The sequence below is a fragment of the Gopherus evgoodei genome, chromosome 13, assembly GCF_007399415.2.
Source record: "Gopherus evgoodei ecotype Sinaloan lineage chromosome 13, rGopEvg1_v1.p, whole genome shotgun sequence".
Classification (NCBI taxonomy): domain Eukaryota; kingdom Metazoa; phylum Chordata; order Testudines; family Testudinidae; genus Gopherus; species Gopherus evgoodei.
The window spans coordinates 26,071,605-26,098,981 of NC_044334.1; the positions used below are offsets into that span (position 1 = coordinate 26,071,605).

The following is a 27,377-nucleotide window of genomic DNA, read 5'->3' on the forward strand; positions in this document are numbered from 1 at the left end:
GGGAGGCCCTGGGGAACCTTATCCCTCTAACGAGGGCCTGGGCACAGCAGGCCCCTAGAGACCCGGGTCATTAAGGCCTTTCAGCAGCCGCAAATCGCGCACCTCCTGGATTGCAGAACTAAGGTGCCGCTCCCAGGGCAGAGTTAGCTCGGCTCCAAGCCCCCAACCCCACCCCCCGGCCCCTTAGCGGCTTCCCGGCGAGGCAATGCAAACCCCGCTGGGCTAGGCAGCTGCTAAATCGAAAATGAAAATGCCCAGCGCCCGCCAGCCCTAGATCTGGCCAACGGGAGAGAGCTGCGGAGCCCTGCTCTGTTCCAGGGACAGGCGAGCAGCTTCCAGCCCTCCCCTTACCCCTTCTCTAGGGCTGGAGCAGCTCGACCCGGGGGGGGGGGGGGCGATTTCGTCTCTGAGAAGCCACCTAGAGGCGGTTCTCTCTCTCTCTCTCCCCAGTGGCTCGCTGCGCCCTCCCCTCTGATCATGTTGACATATTCACACGCCATGGAGTAGTAGTGATGCTTTGCTGCAGCGTTACAGTTTCCGACACCTTCTTTTTATAACTCGGCTCTGTCCCCCTCCACCCGACCTGTCAAAACCACGCCTATGGAGCCACACAATTGGTCCGAAAGCGTCAAAGAGCCAATCAACTAGGCTCCAGCTCCCCTGCGACCCATAACACATCCCTACAATCTGGTGCACGGGAAGCAGAGCTCACAGGGAATTCTTGGAGCTGAAAGTCGCTCGCGCTCTCTCCCCTCTGCTGGAGTGTGTTGGAGCGGAGACCGGGGTGTAATTCCGAATAAAAAAGGCAGGGAGAGAGAGAGAGAAGGGAAGGGGAAAGGAAAGAAAGGAGAAGAAGAAGAAGAGATCCTTATTGGAATCAGGGCTCCATCCGAAGGCTCTGCGGGGAAGGGGGGCGGGGGAAACGGAAGCGAGATTTCACTGCAAATTTTGTAGCTGCTGCTTGCTAGGAGGGTGATCCAGACAGGGGTCCCTCTCTGTTTTGTGGGGAGTTTTGTTTGTTTTTCTGTCCTCCCCCCTTCCCTTCCCAGGCTCTGTTCTGCAGCCTAACTGTGCAAGGAAGGGAAGGGACCCCCCCCACCGCAACAAGAAAATAAACCACAGAAAGAAAACCCGGCTTCGACCCTGCAACCGAGGGAGAGGAAAATAAAACACGCGCAGGCTCCAGGAGCTTCAGTGTGCACAGGGAAGACCTCCGTCCGCCGCAGCCACATCCTTGGATTTTCTTCTGCTGCTTCTACATCGTTTGAAATTGAACGCAAGAACCTCCACCCGGGGAAAAAAAACCATTAAGACTAATCGGCCGCCGCCACAAGGAGAAGCTGTCCTGAGTGATTATGTCTCCTGACTGGGCCGCGTGCAGTGTGTAGTTTTTCTGTTTCATGTACTCTGTGCCCATAGATCTCGCCCCCCCACACGTCCTGTTTGGGGTGATTTTTTCCCCCCATGATGTACTGTTAGAAACCACTCCAGGGCTCCTGCAGCAGTAGGAAGGTCCGGGGGGAGTGGATGAGTAGACCGATGAGAGAGCCAGTCATCCCTGGGACAAGCATGGCTTATCATCCCTTTTTACCTCACCGGGCACCGGACTTTGCCATGGGTGCAGTACTGGGACACCAACCTCCTTTCTTCCCGGCGCTTGCTTTGCCTCCCAATGGGGCGGCTGCCCTCTCCCTTCCCGGGGCTCTGGCCAAGCCGATTATGGATCAACTAGTCGGGGCGGCTGAGACTGGCATTCCCTTTTCTTCCCTGGGTCACCAGGCGGCAGCTCATCTGAGGCCTCTAAAAACCCTGGAGCCAGAGGAAGAGGTGGAAGATGACCCCAAAGTGCATCTGGAAGCCAAAGAACTTTGGGAACAATTCCACAAAAGGGGCACCGAAATGGTGATCACTAAATCAGGAAGGTAGGTCTGTGTGTTTGGCTCTTTCTTTCCCTCCACCCCACAATGCAGTGCCAAAGAAAGGCAAGGACTTCCTCCAGAAAATTTGTTTCATCTGGAATTATGCAAACTTTCAGCCAGCTGAAGTGACTGAGCTGCAGGGCCCTATTCAGCTGCTGAATCACCAATAGTCGATGTTGATTTTGTGTCTGTGAATATGTGTGTCTGCGTGTGAGAACACAGCTCAGTGTTAACTTTGTAGAATACTAGAAGAGAAAAAAATAATTTTGCTTAGGATTTAAACTGGCTTGATTTCTGCTTTACTGCATGTTGTCCCTGATCAATAGGAAAGGGGGCATAATTCTGCTCTTGAAGTAAATAGAGCAATGGTAGATGAAACTACTTAGCTTTTTCAGTTGCTTCCTTATGAATCTGTGTTTCTGCTGTGATCTATGCAAACATTTGTGCTGACTAATGGTATTTGGAAATACATACACTGATAAAAAAAAGAAAAAAATAATCTTAAACACACTGCAGTTATAGGTTTCTGTCCTAGAGAAGGTTTTGCGAGCAATTTTAGTATCCTAGAATATATACATTGATGTGTGTCTATCTATCTATCTATCATCTATCTATCTATCTATGCACACACAGACATTAAATATGAATGTACGTATGTTATATGATAATGTGTATACTAACACACGCATATGAATTATATATATACATACAGATATGCACAATTAATCGTACTTAACTGTATTTTATTATAAACACTTCTAATTCATATGTAATCTGTAAGAACAAATAACTCTTGAACCGTTTCTGAGAAGTAATCCTATAATGCGTATAATAGTACGATTTAATATATAGGGTTTTTTTTATTGCATGACTTGTAGATTGTATAGCCACAAAAGAACTGAGAGCGGGAGAAAATTGTCCCTATATGCCCTCCCGCCTCCCCCCTTTTTCTGTGGCCAAACTTTTGCATGAAAGATTGAAGTGTATTAGATACTTATTTGTTGCAAAGTCATGTGTTTCCCTTTAAGTGAAGATTGCTGAATGCCAACCTCTCGGTATAATAAACAGCAAATTTGTGGTATCCTGTTGCAGTTTAGAACTGGACATAGGAGCATAGGGGAATGTGGTTTGCAAGGAGCCCTGCTCGGATATGTTCTCCTGCATGGAGACATTACTGGAGTCTGAATTTCACACTTACGTACAACATTGTGGCTCTTTCCCGGCCCCAGCAGAAATCTTGTTTCGCCCCCACAGCTAATGGAATGACTCCTAAAAACGCAGAACATTTACACATTAACCAATGGCTCCCAGTGTTCCTTTGTGCAGCACTCGGAAATAAAATCAAACAAACACAAATCGCTGGAAGATCCAAATGCTATGTCAGGCTTTGAAGTCTGGAAGTGGAGGGCGGGGAATTTGTGGCGATGGTAGGGAAATATACCCATCCTCACAGCACATGCTTTTTGGAGGAAGAATTTTCTCTTGAAACCTCTAAGCGATTGGGGAAAAAAACACACTTTCGGGGCTGGTGGTGGTAAATCGTGTTGATTTCAGAGACTTTTGCTATTGAGACATGAAATTACTGGTTGAAGTGGCACCGGGATATAGGCGGTTATGGGGGGGGGGGGGAGGTTTTTTTTTTGTGTGTATGGTTTTTTTTTTATCTTGTCTTTTTTCTGTCTGCCTGTTCCTCTCTATATCCCTAGGAGAATGTTTCCTCCATTTAAAGTGAGATGCACTGGGCTGGATAAAAAGGCCAAGTACATTTTATTGATGGATATTGTGGCGGCTGATGATTGTAGATATAAGTTCCATAATTCCCGGTGGATGGTAGCAGGCAAAGCTGACCCTGAAATGCCAAAGAGAATGTACATCCACCCGGACAGTCCGGCTACAGGAGAACAATGGATGTCCAAAGTCGTCACTTTCCACAAACTTAAACTGACTAACAATATTTCTGACAAGCATGGATTTGTAAGTTCCTTTTCCTTTGGGTTCTTCTCTCACTTTTTCTTTCATTCCTCCCCTCCCATCCCCCCATAATACAATTTGCAACAGAACCAACCTATATAATCGAACAGATCTGGAATATTGCAGGAGGGGGGTTCAAAGAGGAAAAAAAGAATAAAAAGAAAGAAGCAGCTTTTGCATTGATTTTAACTCGATAAAGAATAGATTTGTGGAAATAATAATTTTAAAAAAATAACCCTCCTCTGTAATACCCACTTGTCCAGCTTATAATGTAACGTATTTATTTTCCTTTTGATGAATATACTAATTTCAATCTTGATACATCTAGAAGCTCATTGGAGCCAACTTTGGCTTTAAAATAGTGATGATCGCAGTTTTACTGTGGGGAAATTATATGAGGATGTGTATAAAGGGTTTCAGTGCCCGGGAATGCAAACATTTAAATACATATGAATCAAGATGTTATAATGCAAGTCAGAGAGAAAATAAACAGACACAAAAATGAGAGGTCAAGGGGCCCATTCATTTCTCCCCACTCCATTACATTTACTGGGTGTGCAGTGATAAAGCTAACTTAATAATTAAATCAAACAAACAGGCTGATAAGTGCTAAAAGAAGTTAAATGATCCTCTCTCTCTCTCTCCTTGGGAAGCCTGCAGCGGAGCAGGGAGTTGGAGAATCTCTAATGCTGTGAAGATTGCATTTGCTGGCTGTGATTTGATTAGATGATAAATTTTTGCTCTTCGCAGAAGGCCTTAAGTGGGTTGGGACCGCCAATCAGTTACAACTAAGGCCCTGGATTGTTTTTTTAAATTAAAATACATGTTGTCCTTATCGCAAACGATTCTCCCCCTCCCCCATCTGCTGCCAAAATGCTGGTCGATTTCAAAACGCGTAGAGAGAGATATTTTAATTGAAAACCAAGAAGCGTAGCTGTCAACGTGTGGGGACAGCAAGGTGTGCGTTGGGAGTGGAGCGGGAACACATTCATCCTCACAACCGATCCCCCTTGTAAGTCCGGGTGCTGTTGTTTTTGTATCCCCCCCGCGATTGCAGACAATTTTAAACTCCATGCACAAATACCAACCGAGGTTCCATATTGTCCGGGCCAACGACATACTCAAGCTGCCATACAGCACGTTCCGAACCTATGTATTCCCCGAGACTGAATTCATCGCCGTGACCGCATACCAGAACGATAAGGTAAGGCGGGTCGGGAGGGATTCCTTTGACGTGCTTTGGCTTTTAAAAGAAAGCTTTTCTGGTGCGTTGTTGCTCGGAAAATCAGGAAGTCTGCAGTGCAAACCAGGCTCCTAACATCGCGTGTCCAATTTTCCTTGGAGCTGTGATTTCAAACGGAAGGGTCTACGCTGAGTGTGCCCGTGAGGGAAAGTATCGGTGTTTTCGGAGTGGATTAAATACGAGTAAGAGGGTGTGTGTGTGTGTGTGGGGGGGGTGACTTTCAATCCGATCGGTGTTTAGAAAGACAGGCCAGGGCGTTTACATTGCGTTTGGCCTTTGTACCAGTTCACCTCCTTTCACAACACTGGGGATAAGGCTGGAAAGCACCTTTGCTTCCTATTATTAGTTCTGTCCTGCAGTGCTTTTATTACTGTTGTTATTGATTCGGGAGGGGGGAAGGGAGGGTAGGTTCCGATCAGAGAGGCTCTCTAGCAGAGTTTAGCAGTAAGGGCTGGACGAGCCAATGTGGACAAAGTTGTAGCGCGCCAGACTTCTCCAGACTTTTCCAGTCTGCCAGTGGATCGGAGTTGTGTGTGGCAAATTGGTGATTGCTGAATTTAGGACAACGGAGACAGGGCTCGGGAACCAAAGAATCAAAACTGGCGGGTTTTATTCCTGTTTCCCCCCCCCCCACACACACACACGTTATATTTCTTTCGTTAAACTAAAAAGTGCTGGATTTAAAGCACCTGGCAGAGTTGCTGGAATTTTGAGATATGTAAATCCTTGTATGCCCCTTGTATTTAAAAGTTGGAGGGAAGATTCCTCACCCCCTAATGAGTCTATTTTAAAGAGCTATTTGTCATTTGGGGGGGAGGAGGGTAGTTTACACTGGGTCTGCAAGCGTGCTTGTGTGTGTTTGTGTATAAAGAAATTGAAGGGAAATGTATGCAGACGAGATGAGGCTGGATTTTGCACTGGGACTTGCTAGCAATGGTGCTCGCTTGAAGCCGTCAGAGGAGCCTGACTTCTTTGCAGAATAGAACTCAATGTACTTGTCTCATTGCCATGAAATTGTGTGTAAAGCCTATTGTAATGGAAGCAAAGTGCCCCTCGCCTCCTGCTCTATCTTGGCGATCCTGCCCGAGAGGTCAGAACCCACATTCCACGACTCACCTAGCCAGGCCTTTGTTAGTTTCGTGCGATCGGTGGGTGCTGGGTTTAACTTTATGGACCGAGGAGATACCACGCAGAGTTCAGGGAATCCAAACAGAAGGCATAAGTTATGTTTTAGGGAGCTGCTTTGCTCTCTAAGCGGAGGTTGTTGAGTTTGCAATAAATAAATAAAATACTCTTCCCTCTTACCCTGTCAGCTCCCCCGATTTTGTAAATGAAACCTTGGTGCATTTTTCTAGTGTAAACTCCGCGCCTCGTATTTACAGGAACTCCGCAAACTTGCAGGGAGGCTTACATCTACCCAATGTCTCTTTAAGATCTCCCGGGCCCCACCGATTCTTTAAAGAGGCTTTAAAAATGTAAAGCGGATAAGCGAAAACAAATGTTTTCAAGAGTAACCCGGTGCTTTTTAATCTAAAAAATCTTGATGCATTACAAGGCGTTTTCAATAAAACCAGCTCTATATTCGCCTCCCCCTCCAACACACGCTGTGCAATCTAACTATATAAAGTACTTTATTATATAGCAAGGGGGTGGCTCTGATTCGTTTGCGGTTTAAATTGTAGCATTTAAAGAGTTTAAACTGAGGCATAACTTTAATGGATCGCAGTGCCCTTAGTTACATTCCTTCCAGCGCGGTATTAGCAACCCTGGGCATTTTCAGTAGCAAGACTTTCTGTGCGACTAAGCCAGTCCATGTAACTGAGGAGACAAACGTGTCTTTAGAGCTGTGCAAAGTCAGAGTATTCAAACGTGTAGATCCACCAAGTAATCCGCTTGCCCCTGCCAACGCAAAAATCTTTGCCCCTCCGCGTATTGATATATGCGCTGTCTCTTGAAGAGGAAACATCCCGCAGTATGGATTGCAGGGGAGGGAGGAGATTTTTGAAAATACAGGCGGCTTACTTTGTGGCCTCTCCCCACCTTTCTTCTTTCTTTAGATAACCCAATTAAAAATTGACAACAACCCCTTTGCCAAAGGTTTTCGCGACACCGGGAATGGGAGGAGGGAGAAAAGGTAAGTCTGAAAAGTTGTCCTGTCCTGTTCTTTCCATCTGGCCAACTTTAGAACATGTCCAGAGGTCAAGATAACTTCCAGCTTGCTCCAAACTAGTCCCTTCCCCCCGCCAAATTGATTGAGGAGAGTTTGTTTCATAAAGCAAAACAGACTGAGGGTGATTCGATTGTGTTTTTACCTTTTTCTGCACTGCCCTGCATTGGATTGATATGAGACGTGGAATTGGTATCTTAAGAAAATGACATGCGGCCAGGGATAGAAATCTCTCTAAAAGAGAAGGGTATTAAAGCATGTGTTTGCAGCTGGCTTTAAAAAATAGGAGGAATGAAGTATAGATTTGAGAGCCCAGGAATAAATACATGCCATAGTGTACATTGGTATCTTCGTAGGGGTGTTAAAACCCCCTTTCTATACTGAAGAGAAAATATAATACATCTCTTTTATAAAGATGGCACCTTGATTATAAAATTGTCCAGGACTTTTTTTTTAAATTTCTATAAAGTAGGAGTAGTTCGAATTTTATATAGAAGCACACACAGCATTTTTATTCTGGCAACAGGCTTGTTTTAATGCCCTAGCAGAGAAGCTTTTTATTTAACGGGGAAGGTGGTATTTTATCAATTTCCGATCCATTTTCAAGATGAAAAATATTGGTTCTTTAACCTTCCCTCCCGCCCCCCCAGCAGAGTGTGAAAACAAAACCCACGGTGAAGCCACAAGACGGAAATTATTTCTAATTTCTCTCTAAATATAAATAGATTTCACTCCGGGTTAATTGTTGGTGAAAAGATTACATAAAGTACCTAGCAAAATAACCACTTCCTAGCAATCTTAGCAACCATTAAGTTGCCTGAGATCTCAGGAACATCCTGACATTTTAAAAGCTAATCGCTTGGGAATTATTTTTTTCCTTCTCATTTATTTAATACTCTGCCCTCGCTAAGTACTGATGCTAACCGCTTTCAAGAATCTCTTCTCATTAGCAGACGATCCGGAGCGTTTAAATCCTGCTTGCAGAAAATGTATTCCTTCCATGAGCCCTGATCCGTAATAAATGTGACCCGATCCCCACCAAACACACTGAAATGTACAAAGTCATTATTCATGCAAAGATTCCGCGGCCCCCATCCCGCTGCGCAGCCAGAAGGGGGTGGTGGGTGCAGCCGGGTAGCTGGGCTAGTTATCAGGTCAACTGAAGTGCTGGGTGAGCGAAGAAGCCCTCTGAAGAGGTTCTGCCCCCTCGTTGTTCCCGCAGAAAGCAGCTGACCTTGCAGTCCATGAGAGCTTATGACGAGAGGCAGAAAAAGGAGAACGCCACCTCCGATGAATCCTCCAGCGAGCAGACCGCCTTTAAGTGCTTCGCTCAGTCCTCGTCCCCCGCCGTGTCTGCTGTGGGCACATCCAATCTGAAAGGTGAGGCTCGGTCCCCGCACGCACCTTCGAGATCCCTACGCCGGAGACAGTCTCTGGGTGTGTTTTTTCCCTTTTGACGTGAAGGAGAAGTTTCGCTCCTGGCCAAACTTCTGGCTACAGAGAAGCAGATGATTTTGAACATGCATCCGCTAAAGGCTTTTTAGATATACAGACCTGCTTCTCTTCCCCACCCTCCCTCGCTTTTTTTCTGCTGCTGTGCGCTGAATCTCTCTCTCTCTTTTTTTTTCCTTCCCCCTCCCTGTGGTTCAGAAAGAAGCCAGCCCCGAGTCAAGGGAGCAAAGGCAGACCACGGGGCAAAAGTTCAGAACTGGAGCCAGGCCATTAATATTCATGTTTCAATCTGTTATTAAAGGCAGGCTCCTTCCCCGGCCCCCTTTTATAAAATCCTACTTTCTTGCAGAAAAATCACGGTGGATTTATTGTTCCTCCCCTTTTCTTGGCGGTGCTGTTGAAATCTTCCTTGGACTTTCTGTTTTGTCGGCCAAGACATTGGATTTCTTTTTCAATTCTCTCCCCTCCCCAATTTTATTTTATTTATTCTGTGGTTTAAAGTCGTGCAGAGGTGGAGGTGGGAGGATCTGAAAAACAGACTCGATCTTAACACCTGGAGGTTGCACTTAGGTTAGGAGATAAAATACCCAGGAATCTGATGCAGGGCCAGGAGGGGTGGGGGTTGGGGATAGGAGGGAAAGAGTTTGTTCAAAGCCTGCAGCGGGTTTCCTGTCTTTAAACAGGAGGAAAAAAAGAGTCTGAAAGCTGCAGAAAGTAATTTAGAAACCAACCAAAATCCCATAATGTTATTTTTAAAAGCCCCTGTTTAATTACATTTGAATAGGAAAACGAGGATTTTGCTTGGTATACACACACAATGCGCGCCACGACCTGCTCCGAGTTCCAGTACAGATTTATGTGGCAGCTAATTCGGATTTACCCCGGTTTAATTGACTGGCCGAGGCACGTTCGGTTTGGGGTAGTTTGCCATACACACGTGTATGAGGTTCCTCTGCTGATTGGAGTGGAAGGATTCGCTATGGTTTGAGTTCAGGCTTGCACGGAATATTTCTCCAACCCTAGGACAGAGGAGACCCCAGAGAGGTGCTGTCTGCCAGGGCGCATGGCTCTGCAGCCAGGGCCAGGATTATGCAATAGCGCCTGCTGCTTTGCCTTTCAGACCTGTGCCCCAGCGAAGCGGAGAGCGACGCCGAGAGCAAAGATGAGCAGCAGCTGTCCAGTGACTCCGGCAAGATCAGCACCACCACGGCGGCGGCGGAAGAGCCCCGGGAGAAGGGTGGCAGCCCGACCAAAGCGCCCTTCTTCTCCCCCGACGCGGCGGCCAGCAAGAGCAGGGAAGGCACCAGCCGGACTGAGAAAGCCCCCCCTGACTCCAGGCACAGCCCAGCCACCATTTCTTCCAGCACCAGATGCCTGGGCAGCGAGGAACTCAAAAGCCCACTCAGGGACGCCCCGAAGGTGGATGAGTCCCGGCTGCTGAGCAAGGAGCCCTTCGCCCCGCTTACGGTTCAGACTGACAGCCCGGCGCATCTGAGCCAGGGCCCCCTGCAGAACCTCGGCTTCCCCCACGGCTTGGCGGGCCAGCAGTTCTTCAACCCCCTGGGCAACGGGCACCCGCTCCTCCTGCACCCTAGCCAGTTCGCCATGGGGGGAGCCTTCTCCAGCATGGCCGCCGGCATGGGCCCCTTGCTGGCCACCGTGTCAGGGGCATCGGCCGGGGTCAGCGGACTGGAAAGCACTGTCATGGCCACAGCAGCGGCTCAAGGACTTTCTGGGGCGTCGGCAGCTGCACTACCGTTTCATCTCCAGCAGCACGTCCTGGCCTCTCAGGTACCCGCCAGGCCTGCCCTTCCTAATCCTTGCACTCACAGGGTGCTGCTGAGCTGGGATTCCTTTCCCTCCAACCCGGCTGCGATGCCTCCTCTGCCCAAGGGGTCTGAGACGCCTTTCGTTTACACTGGGTTCTGACTTCTGATTTACACCTTGGCAACTAAGAACAGAGTCAGAACCCCCGCCCCCCCCCCACCCCGGTAGGGAGCGGTTTTACAAAATTGCAACGGGTTAAATGCACCAGGTTTTATAAAAATTAACCTAGGATAGACAATTGGGAGGAAGGTGGATCTTTGATTTTCTTTTTTTTCAGTCTTTCATTTTTATTTCCCCCTGGGAAACTTGTGTACAGTGTGTTCGATCTAGAGCTGGTTCCCTTCCTAGCGCTGTGACTTCCTTACTTCAAGTAATCCTTACTCATCTCGAGTTTGATGCACAGTGAATTTGGTGATCTGAAGGGTGGGGAATCGGTGCTACTTGAAATTCATCAGTCAGCGATGAGAGAGACTGTAGGGCTCTTAAAAGTGAAATAAAGAAAAGGTTGGGTAGAAAAAAAAAGGGGGGGGATCTCCACTAATTTCCATTAGGGACCATGGTCTCTCTCGTATCTACAGGCCCACAGTTCTCAAACTTTGGGTGCCTAAACTTCAGCACTCGCATTCCTGTGTAAATAGCCTGATTTTCAGCGGCCTCGGGCCCAGTGGTTTGAATGGGTGATCAGCACCTATTGTGGAAAGCCTGGGAGGTGTTTCCAAATGAATTGAAGTGACTCCACTTTGGGACTTGCAAACGGTGGCCTGGCTGTGCCCTGCCTTGCCTTGATCTGCTCTGGGTGTAAATTCTCACACTCCCAGCGGCTCTGCCTTTGACATGCAGGCCTGTGTGTGTGTCTCCTGTTCCATAAAACAGACCCCAAAGCTCCCCAGCCAAGGGGGATGATTTGTGGCGAGCCGAGGGAGCGGTGTGTTTTCTCTCCGGCTCTCTGGGCTGCATGGGAACGTGGACCCAGGGTGAAAAACCACTGACACCCCCCCCCCACCTTTGCTTCTTGTTTTTCTTTTCGCAGGGCCTGGCCATGTCTCCCTTCGGAAGCCTCTTTCCATACCCGTACACCTACATGGCAGCTGCAGCCGCCGCCTCCTCCGCAGCCAGCAGCTCCGTGCACCGGCACCCTTTCCTCAGCGCGGTCCGCCCTCGACTGAGGTACAGCCCCTACTCCATCCCCGTGCCCCTGCCGGACAGCAGCAGCCTGCTGACCACCGCCCTGCCCACTGGGGCCAGCAGCACCGGGGAGGGCAAATCGAGCAACCTGGCAGCTAGCCCCGCTTCAGTAGCCTTGGACTCTGGCTCGGAACTCAACAGCAGGTCCTCCACCCTCTCCTCGGGATCCGTGTCCCTGTCGCCCAAACTCTGTTCTGAGAAGGAAGCGACCAGCGAACTGCAGAACATCCAGCGCCTAGTGAGTGGACTTGAATCCAAGCAAGACAGATCCAGGAGTGGGTCTCCTTAGTGTTGTCCCCTCGCCACTGCACCCCCTTCCGCTCCAGGGGCGGGAGAGGGGGGGAGTGGGTTGACACGGGGGGTCCCCTCTGTTGTCTCATTTCAAATCACTCTGGCAGTGCACTTTGTTTGAAGGAAGCTTTCTGCGGACCGCGCTGGCTTATCAGCAAAACGTATCTGGAAATGGGCGAAGGAGAAGGGGTGGGGGCCTGGAGGTGGAAGAGCTGGTTTGAAAGCTGCTATCAAAGCTCATGCTGATCACAGCAATGACATGTGGGCCAGAGAGGGGGTTGTGTGGGTGGTGGTGATTTCTTCAATGTGTAAAGCAAGCAAACAAACATATGGATTCAAAATAAAGTAAGACAAGTGATTTTTTTTTCTAAAAAAGGTGTAAGTAACTTGCATATCAGTTCTTTCAATATTGTTCTTTTGGGGGGGCTGGGTTATCAAATGTAGCTCTTGTTAGTCTGTATTAAGGGAAGCCGTGTCTTTTGACATATTCTTGTGATGTCTCAAAGCCACCTTATGGCTTTTTGCATGTTCCATAGTAGTCCGCTTTGGGGGTGGGGAGGGGGTGTTTTATTTTTGGATGCTTGTTAAAAATCCCAGGGATAAAATTAAAAAAAAAACACAAATAAAAAATATGATCCTTACCCCTTTTTTCCCACCTTTCCCCTTTGTAGCAACAAAAATAAAAATTGGAGCTGGAAAGGGGGAAAAAATTATCTAAAAACCTCTGTAGCTTGATTGTAGGTTTACTACAGCTTTCCCTCTTTTACTGTATATGCAATAACAAGGTTTAAACATAATGAGAAGAAGAGAAAAGTGGACACTATTATTAAAACAAAATATTTATGTAATTATTTGATAACTTGTAAATAAGTGGAATATGAATACTCAAAATTAAACTTTAATTTATTGACAGTGTACATATCTCTGTAAATATGACTGCAGCTGGGTTTTTTTTTCTGTTTTGTTTTAGTCATTTTCCAGTTCATACTTCCCTTAAAAATACACCTAAAACCAACAAACCAACCAAATCTATACCCCAATGATAAGTGTTCACTTTTATTTTGGTTCATCACCATGCAAACACTTAACTGATTTTTTTTTTTACAAAAGAGCTGAATGCAAAAGAAAAAGAAGAAAAAAAATCAATGAACTTAAAAAAGAATGAAAGAAATGTGCCATTGTAGCAGTTAACCCTTGTTTTTCAGTGTTAAAAGTGCTACCCCCAGTATAAAATTTCAAAAAATAAATAAATCATAAAATGACAACACACTTCTCCAGTGACTTGAAAGGGAAAAGAGAGAGAGAGATGAAGAATCTAGGTTTTTCTTTACTTTTTAAAATATATTATTTTCCAGTTCCCTTGGTGTGTCAAAATCACAATGGATTTTTACTACTGTTATGCTTATTGTTGTCTTTGTTTGAGTGGGTGCATATTTTAATGGCTTGAAAGTCAGGTGCTCAGAGCTGGTTAAAAGAAAATGAAGGTATACTTTGTGTTAGAAGTTCTTGGATTTTCTGTAATTTCCTCCCCCCCTTTTAGAAGTCACTGAAGTTTCAATAAATTTTTATTGAAATGTCTTTGGGCCTCTTGTGAAATGCCTTAATAGAAACGTTCCTAAAACTCGAACTGGAGGGAGAAGAGAGGGGTTTTTTAAAATATTGCCTTTTCTGTGTCTCTGTGTCTTGCTCTATATCAAAACTAAGATCTTCCATGTAAAATGAGTTGAGAAGGATCTCGTTTAAATCAAACAGTAAAGAGAAGAATAACTTGCAATGTTCCAGGGAAAATACAACTTTTAACCAAGCTATTTAATAATACGCTTTTTTTTCTTCTTTTTCTTTTTAAAAAGTGGATTCATATGCAACACAGTCAAGTTTTTTAATGGAAAAATATTAAGTGACATTTGAAAAGTTAATGAGAATGGCTCAGCTTTGCTTTTATCCATCATAAATTAGTAAAGCAAAAGTGAAGAATTAGAGAATAGATCTGTTAAAATTTAATGCAAAGGCCTCCTCAAAAGTTTGCAGGTAAAGTGCTTATAATGTGTGGTGTGGTATTACTATTTTATTTCCTTCTGTCTGTTTTTCGGAGGAGGATAAATCTAAATTTGCACTGAAAACACATTTTTCTTCCTCCAACTTGTCCTGTTTTTATGGTTGTAATAATAATACTAAAGACATAGAAAACGGCTGTAGCAGGAACACAAATTCGGTATTTAATAATTGGATTTAGATTCTAGTTACCCACCTCCACCAGGCCTTGGAGGTTATAAGAATAGAAATAAAGAACATTGGCAGCAGCTCTTTGTACATTTGCCAACTCCTTGATCACATTCTCAAGCAGTATATATATATTTTTCCTTGTTAAAAAGATTTTTTTAAACAGTTAGTGGCCCATATATTGGAAAGTGATTCATCTCCAGCCAGTAATAAATATTATAAGGATCCATTTCCAGGCTGTATCCTGTTTTATTCTCCCTCCTCCGCCCTGCAAGGCCTCTGAATTGAGTGGTTTGTAGATAAACAGAGGTCCAATTGGTGAAAGTGGATATACACAGAGCAATCTTCTACAGCCCTATTAAAATCCCTTCGCAGTGGGCACTTAGACGCTTCCCTTAAGGAGAACTGTTGCTGAAAATGTCATGCAAAAGAAAGGGGGTAGTCCCGCTTTGGGGTTCATTTGATCCGATCTTCGGTTCATGGAGAGTTTTGGAGAGAAAAGGGACATTTCATCTTAAAATTGAACACCAATAAAACATTTTTGCTTCTTTATAGCACAGGAAAGACATCAAAATGTTAAAAAGTCCAACTGTTGACTTTTCTATACTTTCCCCTGCACTTAGTAGAGGAAAGAAACTTGGCCGGAGTTTTAGGAACAGTAACACGCATAGCTGTATGCAGACACAAAGCCATTAAAAGAAGTACACACTGCACAAGCGTTGTGTAGACACCCTACATGCTGCACACACATCCACACACTGCAAACGTGCACACGCACTGCTTTCACATACATATTGCACTTACACACACAAATTCCTCGCAGAGCTGTCTCCAGTTGATCATTTACTGGAGGGTGTTTTCTGGTATTTGGGAGTGGGGAGGAAGAGCTTGTTAAATTTTGATGGCCCAATCGGCACCCACGGACGTTATTAAGGGACAGGAGCGAGCGCTTTTTTTCCTTTGGGTCTCTTGCAAGCCCGTCGTGAGGACTAGTAAGAAATGTCAGTTCAATGATGCACCACTTAGCTGGACTCTAAATCATAACCCCCCGCTCGAAAGGCGTCAGTTTCGGCCCAAATATTTCTGCGAAGAAAGGCCGTTGGCTGGGAATGGTTAGAGACCCAGAAGCTGTATGTTATCCGCACAGCTACTGCTGAAGAAACCTAAAGCAGCGTCTCTCACCATTGGAGCTAGATGTTCCGGGCCATTAACGAGCTGCTCCTGACGTGTGCAATAATTGATGCATAAAAAGTGTATTGGAAAAAAACATCCTTTACGCCACGTGTGAACGTCTCGCTTATGCCGAGGAGGGCGACAGGAGATGCGTGTAAAGGAACTTTGAGTGATCCCTACCACAGAAGCGGTGTAAGAGTAATTTTACTTTGGGGCTCGTGGATTTTTGTTGCTTCGTTTTGTGCTGCCTGCTTGCACTGGGAACGTGAGACGTGTTTTCAGGAACAGGGTTTGGGGCGAAGAGTGAGCCTCGCTGTTGGATGTCTGGTGGAAAGCAGTTGTTCTTGTCCGATCCCTTCCCCGCTGCCTCTGGGCTCATTGATTAGCAGATCGCCCCAAACGTCTCAATGGACCTGAGCTATCTAACTAGCCCTTAACAAAATGGCTGGGTCCCTCTGGTGGCCCCATGAACGCTGGGGCGGGGGGAGTGGGTGGAGGGAATCTTCAAACCTCACACCTGGAGCTCAGAAACAAGGGTAATTTTCCCTTGCCTGTTCGCTGTCTTCCTATTCGGGCAAGCTACGACCCAGGCCCCACCAGGGAAGAGTTATGCACCCCAGGTGTAATTCTGACTTGCAAATGGCTTTATCTCCTGTGTATCTTATTTGTATATTAGTAACGTTAATGAGTAACCATTGTGGCGCTTGTGGATAGAGGTAAACGGCGCGCAATCTTTCTGGATTATCCTGTCTATTACTCACCTGGCGCCTGGGCTGTTATCCCCAATGGTTTTATGGGATTGCCGGCTTGTGCAGGAGCTCTGCCTGGCGCTAGGGGAGCAGCGCCACCTATGTGATCGCAAGGCGATAGGAGAGAGCAGGAGCTCATCTGACTTTGAGGAAGCCATCAGGCTTTGGCTAACCGGGGGTTCGTTTCCTTCTCGGGCCAGGAAACCCGCAGCTAAATTGCAGGGAGCTAGACGCAGCAGCCTGTGTACCGAGTCGTGTGGAACTGGGTCTCTGAACCCGAGGCACGGAACGGTGAAGTGATTTGAACGCCTACCGGGGACTGCTCTCCCCGTCGTATTCAGTGCGAGCTTTGCTTGATGGAGTGCAAAGCCGATGGGAAAGGCGGCCATGGGTCTGCCTCCCAGCCCACGCGTGACGCGAAGAGGAACCTCAAGGAGTTGCGCGCGCAATAAGGAGTAAACCACCCAGTGCGCAGCAGAGACGCAACTGCTAGCGATTTCCAGCCAGAGCGGCTTTGAAAATCAGCAGCCTGCTCTGACAGCGTCACTCGGGTTTTTCTCCCGGTGAACAATTTGTCATGCTCGTTCTAGAGAGGGTCAGAATTAAAGGGCTTGGTGAACCAGAGAGCGCCAGAAGATCACCTGCCCTACACTCCTCCACCACGTGATTCTTTCTTTCTTTTCTTTCTTTCTTTTTCCCCCTACCCCCAAGAAAGGAAAGTGAGCGGTCATGTCCCCCTTGAATTCACACCCCTTACGTTGTTCTGCCGCAGGCGACACCAGCTGTTCTGGTTTTTCCACCAAGCAGCACACGCGTCAGCCAGTCCTCTCTCTCTCTCTCTCTCTTTTTGTCTTGAAGTTGCACGCGCTGTTCTTCCGGTCCCTGCCCGGTCGGTTCAGCCCACAAGATAACAATAGTTAATTATTTATCAATTACAAGTGACAATTTATTACACCCAAGCGGTTTTTTCCCCTACAGATCCTATTAAAACCCTCCTCCCCCCACGCCCCTTCAGTGGAGCGGGTCCCTCCTGCTTAGAGACCACGCTCTGTGCCAGCTTGTGCAACTAGTTGTGTTGTTGACCTTTGCAGCTTCCAGTAACAGGCAACGGCTTCAAACCCACCAGCTGATATTCTATGTCCTGGCGCCCCTCGGTCGCTTTTTAAAAACGCATAGATACCCCGCCCCCCGCGCCCCATGCTAATACTGGCTTTTTCCTGCCAGAAATGGAATCTTCAGCCGTAATTTCATTTGTTCATTTGTCCCCTTGAACGATCAGAATAAAACAGGATACATGTCGCCTGAGGGGATCAAAGGGAGCTCCATATTCTGTGCAAGGAAGGAAAACGTTTCCTTCATTACCGATTGTTCTTAAATGTCTTAAAAAGCAGCGACCAAATGCAGTCTGTCCCTCTTCCACCTCCTCCCTCGACTGACTGCACCCTGGGCTGTAGCATTTCACGAGCTGTGCTACAGGGAAGTGACTAATAACACAGACACAAGTTTCGTGCAGCCTTGAAAAGTAATTATTTTCCATCTCAGAAAACAGGGGGATTAGTGCACGTTCTGCACCGGAGCTGTTGTGTTGTAAGAAACACAGAGATAGCACATCTATATTGCACAGGATAGCTCAATGGTTTGGGTGTTGGCCTGCTAAACCCAAGCTCGAGAGTTCAATCCTTGAGGAGGCTACTTAGGGATCTGGGGCAAAAATCAGTGCTTGGTCCTATTATTAAAGGCAGCAGGGGGCTGGACTCCATGACTTTCCAAGGTCCCTTCCAGTTCTGTGGAATAGGTATATCTCAAATCATCTTATCTGTCTATCTTAAAGAGCCATTGCTACAATCACTGATACATACCACAAATGTGAGATTGTGGTCAAGAGAAGTTATTTGCTTTCTAAAGGTCCTTGTACAAGTGTGGGCATATATCTATACCTATATATATTAAGCATGCACGGGTGTGTCTCGAGGTATATGCGTTTGTGTGTATACACACACAGATATATACACATGCTCCTATGTGTTGAGCTTAGCATTTAAGGTCAATCTGAGACTGGAAGCCCCTAATGCATATGTAAACCAGTGTGGTTATAAACAAATCACTACACACCCAGGCCCTGTGTACAGTAGTGTGTGAACACAGTGATGTGTTTAGGTCTCTGCTGGTGGGAAAACAAAAGCGACCCGTGCAATAACTGGGGGCTAAAAGCCGACTGAAGTGAATGGGCTTTATAACTGGCGTTGTCATGCAGCGATGCCCCCTGACACTTCTCAGAAAGGGAGCACTGGGGATGGTTACATGCAACACGCTGGAACTGCTCTGACCTCACTGCGCCCCCTGGGAAAAACCCTCCACGCCCCTCTCTAGCACACATGGGCTCAGGGCTGCCAAGAGGGGGAGGGCAAGTGGGGCAGTTTGCCGCAGCAGAATATAGTATTGCAACTTTTTTTTTTATGGAAGGGGCCCCCAAAATTGCTTTGTACCAGGCCCCCTGAATCCTCCAGGCAGCCCTGCAGGGTCTTGTTCTTCAGTCTGGGTGCACAGGACATCCATTCTTCTGCCCCTGCCTTGCAGACACATGCTCCCAGGGGTGGAGATAACCGTCTGGACAGGCCCAGGAGGGCGCACGGGGAGACGTACTCGGGGTTCTCTGGAAGTGGCGGGGTTGGCTGAAGCTTGGCTCCAGCCACGTGCAGCTCCCATTCTCGAAGTTTCTGCTCCCCCGTCGTGTCAGTCGCAGAGGAGATATGTGGACGTTGCAGCTGGGGGCAGCTGTAAGTTCGTTCCTAGAATTAATTTAAGGGCGTTACGGACATGATCCGACGCAAGCTTTTTGATGGTTCTTTTACAATGACCATGAAGACACACAGACATTCTCTTTCACATGCACAGACGCTTTCTCGCACGCAGGACCTCCACTCTTTAACCCCCCACCCCACAGGAGCACACCCAAATATCTCCTCACACCCCGTTACACACAACGCCCCATACAACTCGCCCTTCCATCCCCTTCACGCCGGAACAGGGAAACAGGCATGAAAAGGGACATTCCGAATCTTCCAGTGGGAAGATCGGATCGATGTTCTCCCTCTGACCTAGCAACCCCTCGGCTGCAGCCCAGACCTTCTTACATGGCTTGAGAGTTTAAAGAGCTCCCGGTCCCCCCGAAGCCTTTGACTTGGGGGGTGGGGGAGAGAAAGCCACTGACTCGTCAGACAGCAGGACTGAAGCGAATTCGGCTTCTTTTTTTTCGACCGAGTCCCAAACTCCACACCTGCGCCGCCTAACCAACCCCCCCACCCCTTACAAGGGAACAATCGAGACCGGAAAGGAGTGTAAAAAACATGGTGAGGATAAACTCTAGCGAGCAAGCAATGCAGGGCAGCCCTGCGACCCTTGCTCCGAGCCCTCCTGACACGAGGATTCTAATCCGGATTTGCACGCCTGCTCTTGACAAGAAGTCAATTCAGCTGCGGACAAGTGGCTCGAAGGGGCTCTTCCAGCTGTGTTGCTTCAGATTCTATTCAATGGGGACATTTTAGATGTTACTAGAAATACAGATGAACAAGGGGGTAGAGAGGCAGGTGCTCACATTGGCAGGGCATTAAGTTTTTAACAGGCTCTCCGAATTCGCAGAAGTTCGATAATACTCCTGTATTTTTATCACACGTCCGTGCTGTTTACTCCTTGATCTAGAGCAACTGTGTTAATCCCCAGCACACACTTCATAACACCGAAGATCTAATTTCTTGCTGTTTTTTCATGCCAGTGAGATTCCCCCTTCTCGTGTATCCCTTCTCCCCAGTTCCCTTCTTGTCAGTTTAAGAGAAAATACTCTTCAAGCGATTTTAAAAAATGAACTAAAATTCTTACAGCAGAAAGGGAAACAACTCTTGTCTAATGCAATTTGACTGGGGACAGAATTCCTGCTGAACTTGGGATCTTTCCTTGGAGTGGTTTCTCCAGCCTCCTTCCCCCCCTTTTGCAGGCAGACCTTTTTGACATCTTGACTGGCATGGGATTGAAAAGTCTGTGATTGAAAACAAGCGGCTCCGAGACAGTAGGCTCCACTCTGCTGAGTGTTTCAGTTGGGTTCCAAGACAATTTTGGAATACAAGAAGAAGCGCTCATTTGACTTCCTGATGAAATCTACATTTAGGCGGTGTTTCTCCCTCTGTGTGTATATCTATCTATCATTTAAATGCCATTTAAAGATAGAGCAATATTGATTGAGCCTGAGGACATTTGAGGCGTACGCTGCGTTTGGTTGGTTGTTTTTTCGCTAGCGTCTTTGTTTGTTGTAAGTCAGTTTGTTTGTTTTAAGTTTACAAATCCTCTCATTGCAAATTTAACCTGAAAGAAAAGAGAGATTTTTTGGGGTGAGAACCCCAAACAAACTCACTTTGGACACGACCCTTTAAAAAAAAACAACAACAACTAAATCGTAAATGGAGATACATCGCAGCAGTATGGGCAGGGGGGGGAACTCGGAAAAATACGGCTCTCCATTTTTGCTGAAGCCTTAATAAAATGCAGGACATTTGTTCTGATAAAGATCAGCTGCGACATTAGATCGCAGCCACTTGTAACGGGAAAGGGGAGGATTCGTTTAAGGCAGGAGTGTAAAGGTTTATAACATTTTTCTTTCAAAGAAGAGGCTATTTCTGAGCTGAATCGGTGTTGGCGCCATAGCCTGCAAAACCGCGTTTTCATCTGCCAAAGTCATAACGTGGACATGGAGGTTTGCAATCAGCTCTCTAGTTTACCTTCTTGGGAATTTAGCGTTGCCATCAGGTCTGTCATGAATCCCCCCAGGACAGGCTTCTTTCGGACTGAGCTCTGGTATTGCTTTTTTGCTTTGTGTTTCTTTAAAATTAGTTTTAAATGTGATTTGTTCAAAAAAAAAAAAAGAGTCAGGGACTTTATTTTGAGGGTCACTTCACTTTCCCCCGAGTCCCAGTTCAGCTCACTTCCGCCCCGAGTCTCAGGTTCAATTAAAGATTTTAAAAAATATTTAAAATGAAAGAACTGATCATTAGTGTTTCCCCAAAGTTCTCCTCTCGGAAGAGTGAAAAGCGTGGTTTAACGGACGGCTACTGCTAAGTCTCACTTCAGGGCTGAAAGGGCTTATGACCAATTCCACCCCTTACTATTCGTCTCGCTGTCACAAGTCATCAGTCACTGAGGGGCTTTTAACTTCACAACCGCATTGTTGTGTGTGTGTGTTTTTAACTATGACCGCTGATTTCTCCACATGACTCCAGCTGGAAAAGAGAAAAATACCCCGAGGTTTAGACACCCGTAGGAACGCGTGTGAAACGATCCCCGATTCTGTAAAATTAGGACTAGATATCGGTTTGCATCAGGAATAATTTGCTCTGGGGAAAGTACAGAGTGGGGCTGGGATGAGGCTAATGCTACCCGGGTTTTAACAGAGGCAGTGCAGTTTTTCGGAGTGCCGAATAAACAGAGAGAAGGAGAGAAAAGAGCATTCACAGCTGAAGATTGTGTCTGAAATTGACCATGCTGAAAAACGAGAGGGGTGTGCGCGCACACAGATACACACTAAACTACGTTAACTGGCACGACATTAAAAACTTTGTGTTGTGTGTTGTTTATATAAGTAATACATATACAACTCTGTTATCTTAGTAATATAACATGTAATATACTATCGTGTATGTATGATATGAGAAATATCTCACACTTTCTCTGTATATATACACACATATATATTATACATACACCGAGTTATAATATAGACACTTTGTAGATGTATACAGTATATGTAATATATACATATAAATACAGCTCATATTGTATATAAGATGTACACAAACACACACATCTATAATTATGTATATACAAAATAATACTCTTAGACTGGGGTCAAAAATTTACCAACTATTTTACATACATCTTTAAACACTTCGTCTCCTGTCATTTCTCTTTTCCATCATGGTCAAATTCAATCACAGAGTTCAGCCGTAAATGCCCTAAAATTCTCTCTCCATCTCGCCCCTCTCCCCCCTCAGATTATTTAGCTGCAAAGCACCTTTACGTATGTTTGCTAGTTTAATACATCCAAGGCTAAACTCTGTGTCCCTTGCATTGCGATTCTCTGCTTCTTTCCGAGAAGCAGGCGTCATCTTTAGCCCCAGTTTATGATTAGTCTCCTCTCTGTTTAGCCCCTGGGGAGAAGCGCCTTTGTTGGCACTCATTCACTCGGTCGCTGATTTTTTCCCTTGATAATTGTTTAAATGAGGCTGGGTGGCGGATGGAGGGAACCACCAAATACATATTTAACCCCTCCCCGACCCGTGGATGCAACTTCTACTGTCAGGGAACTTATCTGGGGGTGCTCGAATGCTTCGGAGCGATTTACTTGTGCAACCATGACCGATTCCGAGCGAGCAGCTGTCCTGCCTTGCAGAAAGTAATCAAGGATTCTGAGTAGCAATGTCGCCTCTTAATTAGGGGAAATAATTTTCGGGGCAATCACTGACCAGCTTGCACCCCAAGTCTGCATGTTTTGGGGTCCCAAACCCAGCGCCTTGTTTTTGCATTTCATGATAATCCTCATAAATCAGTTCTGTCCATTGGAATCATGCTAGGACAGGAAGTAAATCAACATACCTGCCTGAAAGGGAAGGGGGGAATCGCAGTTCATGTGGAGTACAGTGCGGTGCCATGATTCAGTGCCCCGGCCTGGGCGGTCTAAACTGTTCTTGGAGTGCCATCTGCTGGCAGAGACTTGTAAATTCAACTCCTTTGTCTTTGCAAAGAAGTGAGTTACACGCAGAAAATATAACAAAGAAAATTCACCAGACTCACTTGTCTGTTCTTGTCGCTCTGTAATTCACTTCTTCAGCTCCCGCCCCGCCCCCGCAAAGATAACTGGAATGAAAGATCTCCACTAGTGTTACCCGATGATGGTAAACCTATGAAAACCTATGAAAACCTATGTAAGATTTCTTTGGTTATTAGAGCCAATTTCAAAGTGCTTTAGTTATAAAAATTAAATTAAAATGCGTGTTGTTCATAAACGAGGGGAAAGGATGGTCCTGTCTGATGTTCATAATTACACCCAATTTCTTTCTTTGGCTTGAGTAAATGTGTACAAGTGAGCTTAGCCGTATAAGCCTTGTTCAATGCCCCCATTGAAAGCAATGGTAAAGCTCTCAGAGATTTCAGTGGACTTTGGCTCTTTGGGTGGAGGAAGAGTTTGGCCCTATATTTTTATAGACAAGCTACAGAAATACTGTGTGTGCTTAGCTGTGCTCTAGTAGGAGGGAATTTTTTAAAATGGAAATCCCCCCTCTCCCTCCTAGAAAGTTAACATTGGGTTAACCCATAGGTCAGTAAAGAACAAGTCGTTCTGATTTTCAAGTATTTTATCTTATTATAATTTTATTGCTATATTATCCCCCCACCCCAGGACTCATTATTTCTCTCTGCCCCCCCGCCAGCTATTCTGCTTGAGAAGCAGAAATTTTGCAACCAAAGCTCCTGGTCAATTTGCTGAGAGAGGCCACTCAAATGTGAGAACACGGATGTAAAAGCCGGAAGACTTCAGGGTAAACAATGGGAATGATACTGGTTGCATTTTACTATGCAGTGGTCACCCATTGGGAAAGAAAGCCTTCTCAGTGAGAGGGAGGTCAGCTTCTCCTATGGAGCAGCCATGTATGTTTAGCTGACCTATGGATCCCAGGCCCCAACCTCAACATTTCTGGAACAGTTGAGAGGTCCTAGTAACGCAGACAGGCAGAGGCTCTTCAGGCTCAGCAGAGCTGGAAAATAAACTGCTGTCCTAGTTCCAACTGTCCCTGATTATTCATCAGAAATTCCCATTGTACTTTCTCAAGCTGGTGTGCACTCTCATTAAGACCTTGGAATCGTGTCGACGCGCGTGAGTGCCAGGGCTGCTTTTGCAACCTTTGCAAGGATCAACATGCAGGGTTTCCGTGGCAGGTAATTCCTGCTATACAGCAGGCTGAAAGATTTATGAAGGAGTTAAATCCTGAGAGTTTCATGTTAATTCTTTTGGGGTGGGGCGTGTGGGGGAAGAATGATTGTCATGCTACAGAACAGCAGATCTTGCCACAAACGTTTAGTGTAGCTGTGCGAACAGAGCTTTGGGGGAATTCACAACTAGATGGCCAGCAATTTTGCTGGAAGTAGAAGGATTAACTTGAGATGTATCAAAGTAACCACTCTTAATTTCTTGGGTGTTGGTTTTTGATCCAAATTGACAAGGGATATGCAGTCTGGAAAGCAAAGCAATTCCTTACATTTCTTAACGTGTTATCTAAAGTCCAGATCACTTTATGCTCAGCGAGGATGGCGCAATAGGCAAGGCAAAGTGTCAGAAAATGTGAAAGCACATCTGCTCTTTCCACTTGGATAGCTGCTATCAGTTTGGATAATGGACATCCTGTTCAGATCCTTAGGGGGAATCTTTGGGACGCTGGGTTATCACTAAAAGGGGACATGCTGATTTATTTATTGAATGATAGTCTGATTTGGGGAGTAATTGATTACTTGATGCCTTTTCTTCTCTGTCCTTTTAAATGACAGCTTTTCGAGCAAAATCTTGGAGAGAGAGAAAGAGAGGGAGAGAAAGGAATCTGTAGATAGTCTTTTAAAAATATGTTCACATCAGTCTGGTACACATTAAAGAGAGAGAGTGATAGAACTAGTGATAGCCAGACATAGCATGGAAAAGGCTTCAAATCTACTCTGCTTTGGCACCTTAATCCTGGCATGCAAGACCTCTCTGCTAGCCCAGTCCTGGGCCCCACACAGCTTTGCCAATGAACATTGGGTAACATTTTCCAAAGTGACTTAGGAGCTTAAGTCCTGGCAGTGGCACTTAGGCACTTTTGAAAACTGTGCCCCTTATTCCTGATATACCATCATATTATTCCTGATATTGCAGTCCTGGGCTTCTTCTAGGCACTTTATTCCTGACATGCAAGACCCATTTTTCCAGGCCTGGACTCAGCCGTGGCTTTGTCACTATACTCTGATTTGCAACATCTTCTTCTATTACAGGCTGCCCCACCAACCAGTACACATTATTTTCTACCTGCACCAGGCTGGCCCTGACTAAAGACTGCTGGTTAGGCCAGTTTGTTTGATAGCTTTTGTCATATGGCCAGAGGGCCATTAGGGACCATAAGATGCATTTCTGACAAGCAATTGGCAACAGAGTTTGAACCCAGATCTGCAGCTGTGGTGGTTTAACGCTCTAACATCAAGCTTGCTTCCATCTTCTCTCTTCTCTTCTGTAACCTGTCTCCACACACTAGCCTCCTGCAGAACAGAAAGCAAAAACTGTAACTTAATAAGCAGCCGGCCTGGTGTTGCTCCTCTGGTTGGTGACACCAAGTGTTGTGCAGGTGTTGCCAGCTCCCTACAGGAGAGGTTGTTGAGATGGGCTGGCTCAGGACACAGTCACCTGGTGTCACGCTGTCATACCCGAAGCTGTATCTGAGCTGCATGGGAAACCAACCTGATATGCAAGGCCCAGTTCATGGGATATTATATTGACCCAGTAGGAAACTGCCTTTCCAGCCCCATTGCAGGAGAATGAAGGCAGTAAGGGCATCTCCCCAGAGGAAGGAATCAAAGCTAGAGAGGTTTTTCCAAAGCAAGGGAAGGGATGAAAATCCCATAGACTCTCTTTGGACTGTCATGGAAGCAAGAGACCCGGAGAAGTAAAGGGAAGGGTCAGAAACAAATCAAGACAACACTAGATTGTAGATCCTTAAGACTCCTCACTGCTTAATTCCACCCACCCCAGCTGATCTAGTAACTTATCATGATATCAACTCCCATCATCGCTCTGCCAACATGCCCAGCCTTTGCAACCACCCCCCTGAATGTCTCTAGACTTTCTCCATGTTACCCTTTATTCATGGGAAAATGCCCTGATAAGATCTGTACAGCCATTGCCTCCTCTTCCTCCAGATCCCTCCTGCAGACGCAGTCCTGCCGTGGCCCTTACAAAACCCAGCTTACTCATTATGACTAGGCCAGGGGCGAGCTGGGACTCTCAGAGGCTCCTAGACTCTAAGGCAGGTGAGGGCAAACTTTTTGGCCTGAAGGCTGCGTTAGGTTTTGGAAATTGTATGGAGGGCCGGTTAGAGGAGGCTGTGCCTCCCCAAACAGCCAGGCGTGGCCCGGCCCCCGGCCCCTATCCAATCCCCCCTGCTTCTTGCTCCCTGACAGCCCCCCCCCCGACTCCTGCTCCATCCAACCCCCCCATCCTCTGATGGCCCCCTGGGACTCCTGCCCCATCCACCCCCGTCCCCTGACTGCCCCCAGAACCCCCACCTCTGACTGCCCCTCGCCACCCCATCCAACCCCTCCTCTCCTTCCTGACTGTCCCCCTGGGACTCCTGCCCCCATTCAACCCTGTGATCCCCATCCTCTGACCGCCCTGACCCCTATCCACACCCCCTGACCACCACCCTGAACTTCCCTGCTCTCTATCCAACCCCCCTGCTCCCTGCCCCCTTACCGCGCTGCCTGGAGCACCTGTGGCTGGTGGCGCTACAGCCGCAACACTCAGAGCACTAGGACAGGAAACAGCGCTGCTCGGCTGGAGCCGGCCATGCCACTGTGCAACACAGAGCACTAGGACAGGAAACAGCGCTGCTCGGCTGGAGCCGGCCATGCCACTGTGCAACACAGAGCACCGGGTCAGGCAGCCGCCCTGCCCGGCTGGAGCCAGCCCCGCCACTGCGCAGCACAGAGCACCGGGTCAGGCAGCCGCCCCGCCCGGCTGGAGCCAGCCACGCCACTGCGCAGCACAGAGCACCGGGTCAGGCAGCCGCCCCGCCCGGCTGGAGCCGGCCAAGCCACCGCGCAGCACAGAGACCGGGTCAGGCAGCCGCCCCGCCCGGCTGGAGCCAGCCCCGCCACCGTGCAGCACAGAGCACCGAGTCAGGCAGCCGCCCCACCCGGCTGGAGCTATCCACACCACCGCGCAGCACAGAGCACCGGGTCAGGCAGCCGCCCCACCCGGCTGGAGCCGGCCAAGCCACCGCGCAGCACAGAGACCGGGTCAGGCAGCCGCACCGCCCGGCCGGAGCCAGCCCTGCCATCGTGCAGCACAGAGCACCGGGTCAGGCAGCCGCCCCGCCCGGCTGGAGCCAGCCCTGCCACCG

General features: G+C 47.1%; 1 protein-coding gene across 1 annotated transcript; it reads left to right on the top strand.

Annotated features, from left to right (window-relative positions):
• Positions 1 to 415: 415 nt before the first annotated feature.
• Positions 416 to 13,681, top strand: TBX3 (T-box transcription factor 3). The gene is made up of 7 exons (XM_030583292.1): positions 416 to 1,922; positions 3,626 to 3,893; positions 4,948 to 5,094; positions 7,191 to 7,267; positions 8,523 to 8,680; positions 9,873 to 10,543; positions 11,610 to 13,681. Exons 1-7 carry the CDS (start codon positions 1,528 to 1,530, stop codon positions 12,051 to 12,053), a joined length of 2,160 nt encoding a protein of 719 aa, XP_030439152.1. The 5' UTR covers positions 416 to 1,527; the 3' UTR covers positions 12,054 to 13,681.
• Positions 13,682 to 27,377: the final 13,696 nt, after the last annotated feature.